The sequence below is a fragment of the Heloderma suspectum genome, chromosome 4, assembly GCF_057233095.1.
Source record: "Heloderma suspectum isolate Gila_16-S chromosome 4, 16-S_ref, whole genome shotgun sequence".
NCBI classification, from domain to species: Eukaryota; Metazoa; Chordata; class Lepidosauria; order Squamata; family Helodermatidae; genus Heloderma; species Heloderma suspectum.
Window position 1 is genome coordinate 144,964,701 of NC_139461.1, and position 13,992 is coordinate 144,978,692.

The window sequence follows — 13,992 nt, forward strand, 5'->3', positions numbered from 1 at the left end:
TCAGGGATAGCTGATCCTCTAGTTCCTTCCCCTACTTTCTGTAGGAGGAAATTATCAGCAACATCGTCAGCGGCCCTTCTCCGTGAGCCCCTGCCAAAGGAAGTGAGGCGGGTGGCTACTAGGAGGAGGGCTTTTTCTGCTGTGGCACCCTGGCTCTGGAATGAGCTCCCTAGTGAGGTTTGCCTGGCACCTACATTGTATTCCTTTCGGCGCCAGGTGAAGACCTTATTTTCCCAGGCATTTTAGCATTTTAGCTTTCTAAATTTTTAGCTTTGCTGTTTTAAATCTGTATTTTGAACTCCTGCACTGCTGCTAGGTTTTATTGTGGTTGTATTGTTATATTGTGGTTTTAATGTTCTATATATTTTAAATTGTTTTATTGTCTGTTGTTTGGTTTTAATTTTTGTTAACTGCCCAGAAAGCTTCGGCTATTGGGCGGTATAGAAATGAAATAAATAAACAAATAAACAAACAAACAAACTAGGGATGGCGGAGAATTCCGCCACGGACCCCAATGAGGCCGGATTCCAAAGAATCCTGCCTCCAGAGTCTATGGCGGAATGGGGCACTCACCTCTGCCTCCCTCCGGAATCCGTCTGGGCTGGCTCATCACTGGCGATACAGCCGGCCGCCATCGCCGTGCCGTATCGCTCGGCTAACTCCGGATGCAAATGGTGACCAGTACGCCACTTGCGGCCATAAAGCTGTTAGGTTAACCTAAATGCAGCCATGTACAGCTACATTTAGGTTAATCTAAGAGCTTTACGGCCGCAAATGGCGCCCACTATGCCATTTGTGTCCCTGTTTTTTCACGTGATAGGCTATGCCTACGTATATTTATCTACGTAAACATAATTTGCATAGCCTATCATGTGAAAAAACAGGGACGCAAATGGTATAGTGGACACCATTTGCGGCCGTAAAGCTGTTAGATTAACCTAAATGCAGCCGTAAATGGCTGCATTTAGATTAACCTAACAGCTTTATGGCTGCAAATGGCGTACTGGACGCCACTTGCGTCCGGAGTTAGCCCAGCGATACAGCACAGCAGTGGCAGCTGGCCGTATCGTCAGCGATGCAGACCTGGTGGCCAGCTCCACAGGATTGCCACGGAGCAGAGCCGGCCTGGATGGGTTCCAGGGAGAGGGACGGATCGCCTTCCCCCAAGGGCAGATTCCCACCTGGACCAGCAGGTAGAGAATCCGCCCATCCCTATCAGCAACACAAGTCAGGGATCTCTTGGAGGGACTATTATTTGCAGAATTTGTCTCCCAACAAATATCGGGGAAATTGAAGTCCCCCATTACTACTACATCATGCTTCCTTGAAACATTGGCAATTTGCTTTTCAAAAGTTTGGGAAAGTCTGTGGTAAGCAGGATTGCTCTTGGGGAAAGTCCATTGTGAGCCAGACCTGAATGTCAGAGGGTGTTTGAGCTCTGGTCATAATGAGCTCAGGTTTTCCAACTTGTGGGAGTTTATTTCCACTGCCACCCTGGACACCACTACTATGTAACAGCTATTAGCATACTATTCCTAGGAATAGATGAGGATATGTACAGGAAAGGAAACACACTTATAATGGCAGGCAGCTGTACGAATGTGAAAAAAAAAACAATATATGGGAAGTAACTGGAATCTAAACATTATTTTACATTAGTCATTTTCAAGTTTCCTACCTTCGGGGGTGTTAACACATTCAACACCAACTTGCCTGCCAGTAAACTCCTGGACATCTGCCTGCAAATTTCACAGGATACTGAAGCAGGGTCTAGGGTGCATAGCCCATTTACAGGGGGCTCCATACAAGCCTATGTTTGACCTCGCTTTTGCTTCCTGTGAACCGGGAGTACACCCTAGAATGCACCGAGAACCCCCAACCCTCATGGCTACACAGCTCTGTTCCATTTATTAAAAGAAAACACCACCAATTAAAACATAAGCTTAAAATCTTTCATAGATCATCTTGGCCACCTGCAGAATTATCACACATTTGGGGGGTGGTAAAGAAAAAAACACGTATTACTCTTACGTTTTCCTTTGACTTCATGAACATGTTCTAGATTATTTATCCGGAACATAGATAATACCCAAAGAAAACTTAATTTTTAGACCATTTTTAGAAGCCACCTGACCATTTTAATTTGTAGTAATGCAGTACAATTCAATTCATCTGGCAGGTTATGATGCCACAGGACAGAAAGAAGATGAATACATGTGATTATGCCAGAAATCTTGACATACTGGGATCAACTAAGCTGATTAATAACATTTACTAGATCTTCTAACTAGGGTCATAAATCAATCAATCTTCAAATCTGAAAAAAAAAAAGTTGTAGCACACACAGCTCTCAGATGGAAGTTTCTCAAACCTTGTTAATATATGCTTAATGAATTCCTTTGGTTTGATTGTTATGTTTTATAACTCATGTTAATAGTACTATGAACTTGATAAAACCAAAATATTTTTAAGAAGTTGTAGCACATATCCTCTCTGAATCTCTTTTTTCCCAAATTACCATTATAATGTGCTTACAAAGATAAAATCATTATTTATTCTTTTCTGATACAATGTACTCTCCTAGATATAAGGGACATGCATAATGAACAGCTTATGTATGAACACAATTGCCACACTTGAGTCTTCTGTTTTTAGAGTGTCTTTTGCTCAGCACACTTGAAGTGCATTTTAAAAAACATGCTCCAAGGAGGAGTGGGCCGCACACAATTCCCTTCCCCACTACACACCACTGAAACATATGAAAGTTTCCACTTCCATTTACAATGAATGCAATAACCTATTGCCACATAATTGTTTTGAACAATTCTTCAGTAGAGAGGCCTGCACAACAAAGCTGATAGGCCAAAAGTGCACCTTCCCTATTTATGGCTACCTAAAGGAATTTCAGATACCCGCTGCTTGCAGCTCTCTCTCATGTCTTTGTGGGAAAAGTGAGGCCTGCTCAAGCCCATCAAAAGCAGGAGGGGCAAACGCCTGCATAGCAGTTCCTCTCCTTGGATTCAGAGGTGAGTAAGGATGTTGGTGCCCATTTTTCCAGCCCGTGCAGCCAACCAGCCACACCGCATGCCCACTTCTGTCTGCAAAAATTTCCTCAGAATGGCAATTCCTGGGAGTGTGAAAATTGTTGTGAACTGTTGTTGCCAAAGTCAGCTAAGAGTAAAAGAGATAAGGAGCAAAGTGGAAAAAGAACACAAAACAAAGGTGACCGAAGAACAAGGGAAAACAGAAGGGCTGCAGACACACCTATGTGGGTGTAGAGAGCGAGAGAACGAATGAAAGAACATGAACAGTGTGCCATAGGGTAACAGAGATGGGATGTGAAGAGAACTGTGGGAGGGGAACAGAAAAGATGAAACAACGGGATCACCCACGAGCGCAAAGAATATTCTAGCCTCTTGTGGGGAGTTCACCAATGAAAAGGTAGAGGGATGTGGTCTTTGGCTATCTACCTGCAGTGTACTAGAAGGCCCAGATCTGTACCAGTGCTCATCTAAGAAAACAAAACAATGCAGCTGTCCTTTTATCTTTTATTTGGTGTTAAGTAACTCCACAAAAAACAAATTCAGTTACTCTGGTGTATGTGAAATCAGAACAATACAACCACTTGAAGCAAAAAAGTAGAAACAAATTCAGCCCAGGAATGAAAAACTGATACTTCAGTGCTATGGATATGCAATGCGCTTCATACCACAGTGCATTTCAGCATCTCCACTTTTAAATTATCCTTGCAGAAAAATAAAAACACAAACTCACACATCAACCTTCTCACTGGAAAGCTTCAGAATTTTATCCGTTCAATTACAAAACAAATAAATATTATTTGTTATTGCCCACATATGTAACATGTACATTTTCAAAGGTGTTAAAATATTAAATCATAATGTAACGAACCACCCTCTCACTGAGATTTCTATCTAAATAAGCTGAGTTAAAAAGGTGTGGGTTTCCCCCCACAAATATTCCCATTTGGTCATTCATTATTCTAACAATGACTCTCTAGTTAAGTTAATCACTAGGATTTATCAGTTTCGTTCTTTTTGCTTTCATGTCGACAGACAATATTCTCAGTGCATGTGCTATACAATATTTTTTTAAAGGAAGCTCCAGAAGAAAGTAAATATATAAAAAACTTATCCAGAATCTCAAATAAGGAAAAAAAACCCAACACTGTAAAGATTTGTTGTATGAATGCTAAAATAATGTAGCTTAAAAGCAGTTAGTAATAACATTTCCCTGGAAAGTACAAACCAAGCCAATGGAGTCAAAGTTTCAACAGAAAGGATACATGCAACCTTACAAGGTGTTGATACCCTAGATCTTAAGTCACGTACTATCAATTAAGAAAAGGCAACAAAACTCAAATTCAGTTTAGCTCTCTAGCACAGAATAAAATTTCAAAGCCAGTTCACCTTACCATTTCAAACAACTATAATTGTTGGGAGTTTCTTGCCTATCAAAATTAATGGCTTAGCATTTTCAAGTCAATAGTAAACTTTCTGTACTTTCTGATGTCTTAAACATGCTGCTATTGTATAGATCATTTTTTAAAACTATGAAATGGTATAAACCAATATTGCTCCTCCTGGCTTTATGATTTGCATAATACATTAGTAGCACAGGGAGTTGATAGTCTTGCACAGTTACAACTCGACAGATGCATTGACTATGTTAAAATAAACTTTAAGAGCAGGTCACATAAAGCAACAATCACTACTGCAATCACACATGTAAGTCATGTTCCCCACTCCCACTCCCACCCACAACACACAACTTACTCCTAACATTCTCTCAGGACACAAAATTAGCTACAAGTTTTACTAAATTAGAGCCACAATAGTAGCTAACTGTAGGAGCCACTGGATTTATTTTGAGTGATGCACTAACCCTCTGCATATAAAGTGTTGAACATTTGACTCTTCGATCATTTCAGTCATTCAGGCCAAATCTTTGCAGCTTGCAACGAAGTGTACAATCCATTTATTTCCCCATGGGGTTTAACGATACAACCCTCAGTACACTTACAAGTATGTACCATTGAAGTAAGGGTGCTTGGGATCAAATTGTAGCGTCATGTGTTTTTAATTCTCTACAACGCTGAGCCCTGAAAAAGATGAAATACTGAGCCCTAAAACAAGAGGAGGAGAGGACAGAAAACCATGTCTCTTTCCCCCATGTCTGCAAAAATCCTTAGCTTCTTCAGTTAGCAAGAATGTAACAAACAATAGTTTCAACTGTGTTAGTTTATATGTGAGTTAGGAGGAGATCCTAGAATAGAAAACACAGTTTCTGAAAGTCTCTAAAGCACAGCCCAAGTATTCCTACTCCAGAGTTATAAGATCTTAAAAGACAGGACAAGCCATACATGCTTTCTTCTCACATTCAGAAAGGCACTAATAGATTACAGTGTTAAGTATTTATCTCCCAAATCTTAAAAGCCTAAATGTGCCATAAGATAAAATCTCTGAATAGTTGTAGACACTGCAATGCTAGTAAGATAGTAATACTGATAGGGCTACAGTTAAAATTAAAAATAACTGCAGCTAGGATGCAAATGAGCAGTGATACTACCAAGACAATCACATGCACATCCATTCTTGATTTGACAACACAATCTACTCTAGGTCCAAATAGCCAAGGAGCTAACAGTTTGGAGGGAGAAAAAAAGCCTTCAATGGGACCATGATCCCAACTATTGAAAATAAAATATCAAGAAGAGAAAGATAAATACACTTCTGAATCCATTAACTGAAGGGACAACTCAATTAATTGTTGAGTTACAGGCCCTCTGGAAGAATTTCCCATCTCATGCTATTCTTAAACCAACTATTTTCTACTCTGCAGGTTTTACAGGTGAGTTCGAGAGAAAAGTTCTTCTTCGCAAGGATCTGTCCATCCATTCCCACCTTCTGATGCTGTGCCTTCAGAGCTGGAGCTGTCACTGGAATATAGCTTCTTCCTAAAGCCATTCGATTTTGTTTCAGAAATTCTAGGATCTGCACACCTTGCTTCATGCACAGAAGAAACCTACGGGTTTGCATTTTGAATTATGACAACACAGAGAATTATGGCTTTGCAAAAAGAGAAAAAGTTAACTTCTTTCAGAGCAAATAAAAATGCATCCAAACCTTTCATATGTCTTCTGTACAGTAATCCTAGTTCACGAACAAAGGCTTGGATCCAGGTTTGCATACAGTGGGGTACTGCCAGCAGTGGTGGTGATTCTGGGATTTCCCTTTCTCCCCCTTCAGGTCCCAGTGCAACCTCCCACGTTGTGGGGGAGGGTTGTGTAATCCAGTGGAGGTGATGCTGGGGAAAGGGGGAACTGGTGAAAATCACTGCCCAGCCCCTCCCTTCAGTGGGAAGCCTCCACTGGATCTCAGCTCCCTTCACAAACTGAAGGGGCTCTCCTGCTCATAGAAGGGCAAGTCTGGATCCAACCCATTGTCAAACCTTAGGATTACTGAATTACAATTACACATGTCGGCTAGGACTCAAAAGGGTTTCATGCACGCTGTGGAACTTCCTTCTTCACGCTAGCTCTGCAGCCCCTTGGGCTCCTCAGATCTACAACAGGATTTAATGTGGTCTGAGCCGCCATGGCTGAAAAGGAAAATGCACACACAGGGGCTGCTGATTTGGATCCCAGCCTTTAAAATTAATGAGTATACCTCTATAAAAAGCTTCCAGATTAAAGGCTGCTTCATCGACCCAACTCCAGTCTCATCACCACTTCATAATAAGCAATCATAATAAGGCATGGATTTATTCTGCAGAAATCACACTTATTTCAGATTAATCTGTTCTATTCAAGCAACAAGTTAAGATTACAAGTTTATGAATGAAATACATTTAATATGAAGAGGGATTTTTTTGTATTCCAGATTTTACTTTATTTACAGTCATCAGGGCTATGGTGAATTAGATGGCATAACAATTTTTTTTTAAACTTACCATATTAAAATCTAGATGTTCTTCACTGTGTGGCATTTCTTTTATATCTGTGAATTCTCCAACACCATTCTCTCTCTTGATATTTGTACAGCATTCTTTAAATATTTTGTTTCAGAGAATTGGGGAGGGAAAAGAAAAAACAGGAATGCCATTACAAAGGTTTTTTAAATTAAATTAAGTGGCAAAAAAATTATTGGACGCTAAATAAAATGCCTCTGGTTAGGACAGAGGCAAACAGAACTGCCACACAAGCTAATAGGTAACAGAGGTCTCTGTAGCCAGTTCCATCAGTTCAAACAACTGAATAAAAGCATGATTTAGAAGCATCGCTTCTTGCATATCTTATTTCTTTGTATCTTATTTTTATTTCTCCTGGCCTCCTTGCAAGCAAGGGTGGGACAGAAATACGCATTAAATAAACTGGTGGAACAGGAATCTCTTGGGCTAGCTAATCCTATGATCTTGCTACGTCAGTGCTTATGTGCACCCCATGATTCATACACAAAAGCCACAATGGCCAGGAGACTATGATGCTGGGACAGAACCCAGTCTATGCCCCCTTCCACATATAATACATACACATACATGCAGAAAGAGCTCATCGTATCTCCCCATCAGAGCCTCCCATAGTTCCGTGGACAGGAAGGGAGAAACTGATATCTGCACAGGAATTCAAGTCCGCTGGCAGCTTAAATGCAGCAGCAGCAGCTTGCAAGCAACCCTGTTTCAGGGTAACAGTCAGGACAGAACAGGGAAGGAAGGAGTGGCACTCCAGTCATAGCAGCCAGCCGAAACTACAGCTCACCAGTGGGGGGGGAGAACTGCACACCTAACCCATAGGCAACAGGCCCCCAGGAGATAGGTCCCAGTCCTGTTGCGATATAAAGGTTCCATGTAGCCCAGGAGTGGGGAACCTACTGCTGGAGCGCAATGCCCATCATCCCTCACCATTGGCTATACTGGCTAGGGCTGACAGGACTGAAGGGCCATACATTCCCACCGCGGACACAGACCGCCTGCACCTAACTGCACACAATATGCTGGGTATCCGAGTCTGTGTGACCTCCCCCCTTGTTGCAGGAGGCAACGCAGTGCCCGGCTGACAGCTCAGTGGGGAACAGCAATGCAACGTGGGCTCAATTCCCTCCCTGGAAATAAGAAGTGTGGCTCCTACAGCACAGAGCCAATCCTTTGAGCATCCTGCCACAAACAATTTTGCATGGAAAGCGGGGCGGCAGCAGCACCACTGGAACCCAAGCTTCCTAGTCCAAGACACAACATCTCAATCCCACAGGAAGAGACAAAAGAGGGGCTCAGTATGGAACCCCACTAGTCTCTCAAGGCTTAGCCCATGACACATTCCCTTTCTTGCTCTGCAGCCCCACATATGGAGCTCAGAGCTCCCAGCCATACAGCCCAGTACTGAAGGAGTCCTCTGGAGAGCTGTATCTGAGCGGATCACCACAGGCTCAGCAGATACGAGGTCCCAGGTGTAGGCCTGGCTAGACTAGCAAGACAAGAGGCTGGGCAGAGCCCCCACTCCATTCATTCAGCCAGTCACTCAGGCTGGCAGTAATGGACCTACAGCCTTATTCAGGCAAACAACTAGCTCATTCATGCCCAGGGGTGTCTTTCACTTTACCCAGCCCACATCTAGCCAAGTTCACCTTCTACAGTCATTTGGTCAACGGCTGATTATTTCCACCTCCACATTATGGCAGCAGTACTGCCTCATTTATCACACTGGCAGTGACTGGGGAAGGAGGGGAGAAACGTCAGAAGGACACGGAGGTGCTGGGACCACGTCCCGAACTCCCGCTGGTGCTCCCAATGTCAAGGTCATGGGAAAGAGGCAGACCTTCAGCCCTGGTGGGCTGTTGTGGTGGATTATCCCTTCCATCATTTGTCCTGCGAAGACAACTGAAGTAACAAGAGGAAGGGCTTCCCTTCCTGCTGGCCATAGTAAGGAAAGTGACACAGTCATTGTTTTATTGATCAATATCAGTTGTGGAGTGAGTTCTGACACCACCACAGAGTGGGGGTTGCCCCTTTTTTTTCTTGCATGATTCCTGCACCTCTGAAAGTTGCATGACAGAGAGCAGCTTTCCCCAGCATGATGTCCCAATGCTGAGTACAGTTGCCCCCTTGACTGACATGCAGCTTTCAAAGACCCATAAACCATGTAGGAACAAATGTTGGCAACCCCATATAAGAATAGCTGGCTTCTCACTGGCGGCGGCTGAAGGTGTAGACCTCTCTTGTGGCCTGCAGGACACGGTATGTGGGGAACATCCTTGCTTCTGAGTATGCTGGATGACTGCCTGGTTACCTGAAGGGAGACAAGAGAAACATGGGGAAGGTGTTGCCCAAGATCTGTTGCAGATGCAGCCATTACATGGAACCTAGTCAATGAGTACTGATAACTGAGAAAGGGTGCAATCACATAGCTTTTCCATTCCATGCACCTCAGCTAGTCTCCCCACTCTCTCAGCAAGTAGGCACTCACCTAGTAGTCCTCCTGCTGTCTATATTTGGGGAGATAAAGTTGCTCCAGACACAATACTCACTCTTCAAATGTAGGGAGTTGCACTGGAACTCTTTCTTCAATGATTGGTCTTCTGCAGTGTGTCCTGGCTCTGACCCTGCAAGGAAAAATATATTATTGGCGTTTGGCTAGCATTAGATTGCTTGGTTTTCATAAAAAGTGGGTGTCACTGGGATTTGGGTCCAATAGAGCCCCCTTTCTGCAAAAAGTATACTTGCCTGCCATGTTGTTTGTGGGAGACACTACTATAATCTACTAAGTAAGGGAGAATTCAGCCAGTACACCATTACTGAACTATTCCTAGAGTGATAGGGAAGACCCTCTGGTCATGGGTGTGAGTGCTCTGCACATCCTGGAGCGCTTATGAGATATGGACCCCCTCCCAGGTGAATAACACCCCCCTTAATTACCTATCTGGGTTGCCTTGTCTTTTAATTCCCAGTTGCAGCAGTGGAGTTGAGGTTCCTGGTGCATGTGTGTGTCTGGAGTCCAGAAGCAGAGTACCTGAAAGGAGTCTGAGAACGCAAGAGTTATCTGTTGGCCCTTACTCTATTTGATGTTAGCCTTGACTGTTAGTACAAAGTACCTTTTTGCCAAGTTCTCATCGTTTTATGGGCACATCGACAGAGTGATACAGTCATCTAGAACCCTCCATTGGCTCCAAATGGCAAATATTTGAACTCTTACACCAACCATTTCGTAGGTATAACATTGCACAGGTACAGGGGGCAGGAGCAAATCCTGGGTGAGCAAAGCCCACTCCTCCCCTCTGACATTTTCAACTCTACCCACTTTTCCCCCTTGCACTGATGATGTCATGGTGGTATCTAACAATGGTGCGATAGTATTGTTATACCAGCATCTCCTTCTACGTACTGGTGCAGGGGGATTCTGTAGTGATCATATCCCACCCACCAGGAAGAAACCAAGGATCCAATTGCACTATTAGGTTTGTAGATGTACACGGTACAAACTAAGGTACAAACCTTAATTAAGCACAAATTAAGGCCATCATTCATTCATATATATATATATATATATATATATATATATATATATATCAATCAATCAACATTTTTTTCATTTTTTAAAAAAATTGTCTTTTACACACACTTCTATACCAGTGGGACTCTGTTTTTAACCTGCAGTGAGTAGAGGGCAAGGCACAGGCTACGCTAGAACAACCACAAAGCTAGACACAAAAAGGGACTAGAGGCTATGGAAGGATAAGACTCTCCAGTGGTGGTGACCTGCAAGGTGTGTGCCATGTTTGTTTTCTTGCCTGAGAACAACATGGCCTACACCTGCAATAAATGCAAGTTGATCACGCTGCTGGAAGAAAAAGTAAGTGGACTGGAGCAGCGACTGTCGACCCTCCAGGAAATAAGAGAACACGAAGAGTTCTTGGACAGAATGGGGGAACTACAGCAGCAAAGGGAAGACCAGAAGCTTGAAGAGCAACAGCAAGATGAGGCAGAAGAGGAAAATGCTGAGGTGAGAAAAAATGAAGTAGGGGATACTCCTTGGAAAAGGGTGACAGTCAGGAGCAGAAGAACTAGAAGACACTCGGCACCAGTGGAGGCAGTGGACTGGAGGACAGCCTGCAGAGGAAGAATTACAGGGCAACCTGCATGAGAGCAAGCAAGAGGCTGAAGGTCAGCCAAGCAGACGCGATGAAACCAAGGCCTACAACAACAGGAAGAGGAGTAGTGTGGGATCAAAACCCAAGTATGTCGCGAAGACCCATGGACTCACGAGGTATGCTGTCTGCCGGGTGGACAGATTAGAGACGTGACTGAAAGGTTGCCTGCGCTCATAAAGCCCACTGACAGGTACCCCTTTCTTCTCATCCATGTGGGAACAAATGATACCGCCAAGCGGAGCTACAAAGAAATCGTGTCAGACTCATCTATGTGGGAATGCTGTGGACATAATATACCTCGACTTCAGCAAAGCTTTCGACAAAGTGCCCCATGATATCCTGATGAGCAAACTAGCCCAAAGTGGGCTTGATGAAACAACAATCCGGTGGATCCACAGTTGGCTACAGAATCAGACTCAAAGAGTGCTTATCAGTGGGATCTTCTCAAACTGGGGAGAGGTAACGAGCGGGGTACCGCAGGGCCCAGTCCTGGGCCCAGTGCTCTTCAACATTTGTATTAATGACTTGGAGGAAGAGGTGCAGGGAATGCTGATCAAATTTGCAGATGACACAACATTGGGTGGGATAGCTAATACTCTGGAAGACAGAAACAAAATTCAAGGTGATCTTGATAGGCTGGAGCTCTGGGCAGAAAACAACAGAATGACATTTAATAGGGATAAATGCCAAGTTCTGCACCTAGGAAAAAGAAAACAAATGCACAGATACCAGATGGGTGATACTTTGCTCAACAACACTACAAGCGAGAAGGGTCTTGGAATTGTTGCAGATCACAAGCTGAATATGAGCTAGCAATGTGATGTGGCTGCAAAAAAGGCAAATGCTCTTTTGGGCTGCATTAATAGAAGCATAGCTTCCAAATCCCGGGAAGTACTAGTTAGGGTTAGTTAGCACTGGTTAGTTAGTTAGTTAGCACTGGTTAGGTCTCATCAGGAGTACTGTGTCCAGTTCTGGGCACCACACTTTAAGAAGGATGCAGACAAACTGGAGAGGGTTCAGAGGAGGGCAACAAGGATGATCAGGGGCTGGACACAAAGCCCTATGAAGAGAGACTAAAAGAACTGGGCATGTTTAGCCTTGAGAAGACTTGAGGGGAGCTAGGATAGTGCTCTTCAAGTACTTGAAAGGTTGTCACAGAGAGGAAGGCCAGGATCTCTTCTCAATCATCCCAGAGTGCAGGACACAGAATAATGGGCTCAAGTGACAGGAAGTCAGATTCTGGCTGAACATCAGGAAAAAACATCCTGACTGTTAGAGCAATACAACAACAGAACTAATCACCTAGGCAAGTAGTGGGCTCTCCCACATTGGAGGCATTCAAGATGAGGCTGGACAGCCATCTGTCAAGGATGCTCTGACTTGGATTCCTGCACTGAGCAGGGGGGTTGACTCGATGATCTTGTAGACCCCTTCCAACCCTACTATTCTATGATCATTTTGGACATTAGCAAAAAGGGCTTGATTTTGCATTTTCTTATTTCTATTTACACAGTCTTAAACTTATGCATTAATTCCAAACATTAAGTTTCTCAGCACTGATTTTCTCTGAAATGAGTATCATCAGATAGGTAAGAGGCAGTAAAGAAAAGGGCGGGGGGAGACAAGGAGATATTGTGAAAGGGAAGTGAGAGAATGTTGGCATGTTCCACTGAGTATTATCTCACATTCTTTGTATAATGTCCTCCTTCCCCAATTGTCTTCACTGCCCCTTACCTTTCCAAATGGTACATTCTTTGTCACAGCCCTGCCCACAAAGAAAGAAAGGCACTAGCACAGGAACAAAGGCCAGATCCCAAATGTTTAAAAACTGGAGTCAATTCCATCAAGGGACATTTAAGGTCATCTTTTTTATTTAAAATATTTATACACCGCCCTTTATCTTATGGTCCCAAGGTAGTTTACACAATGTAATACTTTAAAAAAAGAAGAATTAACATTCTAATAAAACCTTGCTATACAACAGATTACCACTTGATAAAATTGGCTCAGTTGCTCTTGTTTAATCCTCTGACTTGAAATACATCGGACCTTAAGAAACTGTTTCAAGTGCGCTTTTCACATCTCCTCTTTTCTTTGTTTCTACAGCTCCACCCCCAAACAGAAGGTTAATCTCTCAAGACACACATCTTTGGAGAGAAAAGGCGTATACACAATGAATTTAGGATTAAAAAACAAAAAATGGGATACTATGTACTACAAGGAAGTCTAACAAAACCAGCTATATTTAGTTTTGCAACATTTCCTGAATAGGGTGCAGATTAGGGGAAAAGTACATTATTACTATGCAGCCATTTGCATTATAGCCCAACTGTCCATTCTTCATTGCAAAGTGCCCAACACTTGGAGAACTGAAGGGGAAGGGGGTGTTTAACCCTTTCCTTCACAACCTGTTTTCACCTTAACTCCTCCTCCACCTCCCGTCCCAGTTGCTTTAATCTCTGCCAGTTTTCTGGACCCATGTTTAGCTTACAAATATGGTGCTGGATCCCTAAACGGATACAAGTACCTTGGTCCATGGGAGTTTCAGGGGACAACAGGCTGGCAGGAGGAAGAAGCACTCTTAAGCACTCTTCAGAGTGCTCCAAGTCTGCTTTGCAGCAACAAGAGACCATAGGGCCTTGATAACAGGTGAGGAAGGCAAGAGAGAAGTGGCCAGCCTATGCCAGACACTCAATGGAAGTTCATAATCTAGATCTATTTCAGTCAGGTTTCAGGCCTGGTTTTGGAACAGAAACTGCACTAATCACCCTGTGGGATGACCTTTGGAGAGGGAGAGGGGCAGGGGGACTGCAACCCTGTTGATTCTCTTTAA

At 43.3% G+C, this 13,992-nt stretch overlaps 1 protein-coding gene across 14 annotated transcripts in view; it reads right to left on the reverse strand.

Annotated features, from left to right (window-relative positions):
- Nucleotides 1-2,115: 2,115 nt before the first annotated feature.
- Nucleotides 2,116-13,992, reverse strand: part of KIAA0232 (KIAA0232 ortholog) — an 81,664-nt gene continuing 69,787 nt past the window's right edge. For 10 of the 14 annotated variants that reach the window (XM_084850800.1, XM_084850796.1, XM_084850798.1 and 7 more), the window contains 5 exons: nucleotides 9,928-10,032; nucleotides 9,540-9,614; nucleotides 9,203-9,301; nucleotides 6,973-7,067; nucleotides 2,116-6,045 (listed from right to left, as the gene is read on the reverse strand). In XM_084850800.1, coding sequence (XP_084706926.1) covers nucleotides 5,866-6,045; nucleotides 6,973-7,067; nucleotides 9,203-9,301; nucleotides 9,540-9,614; nucleotides 9,928-10,032 — 554 coding nt within the window. In that variant the 3' untranslated portion in view covers nucleotides 2,116-5,865. The remainder of the gene's footprint in view (nucleotides 6,046-6,972; nucleotides 7,068-9,202; nucleotides 9,302-9,539; nucleotides 9,615-9,927; nucleotides 10,033-13,992) is intronic. The other 4 variants (XM_084850793.1, XM_084850792.1, XR_014790316.1 and 1 more) reach the window with 3 other exon arrangements.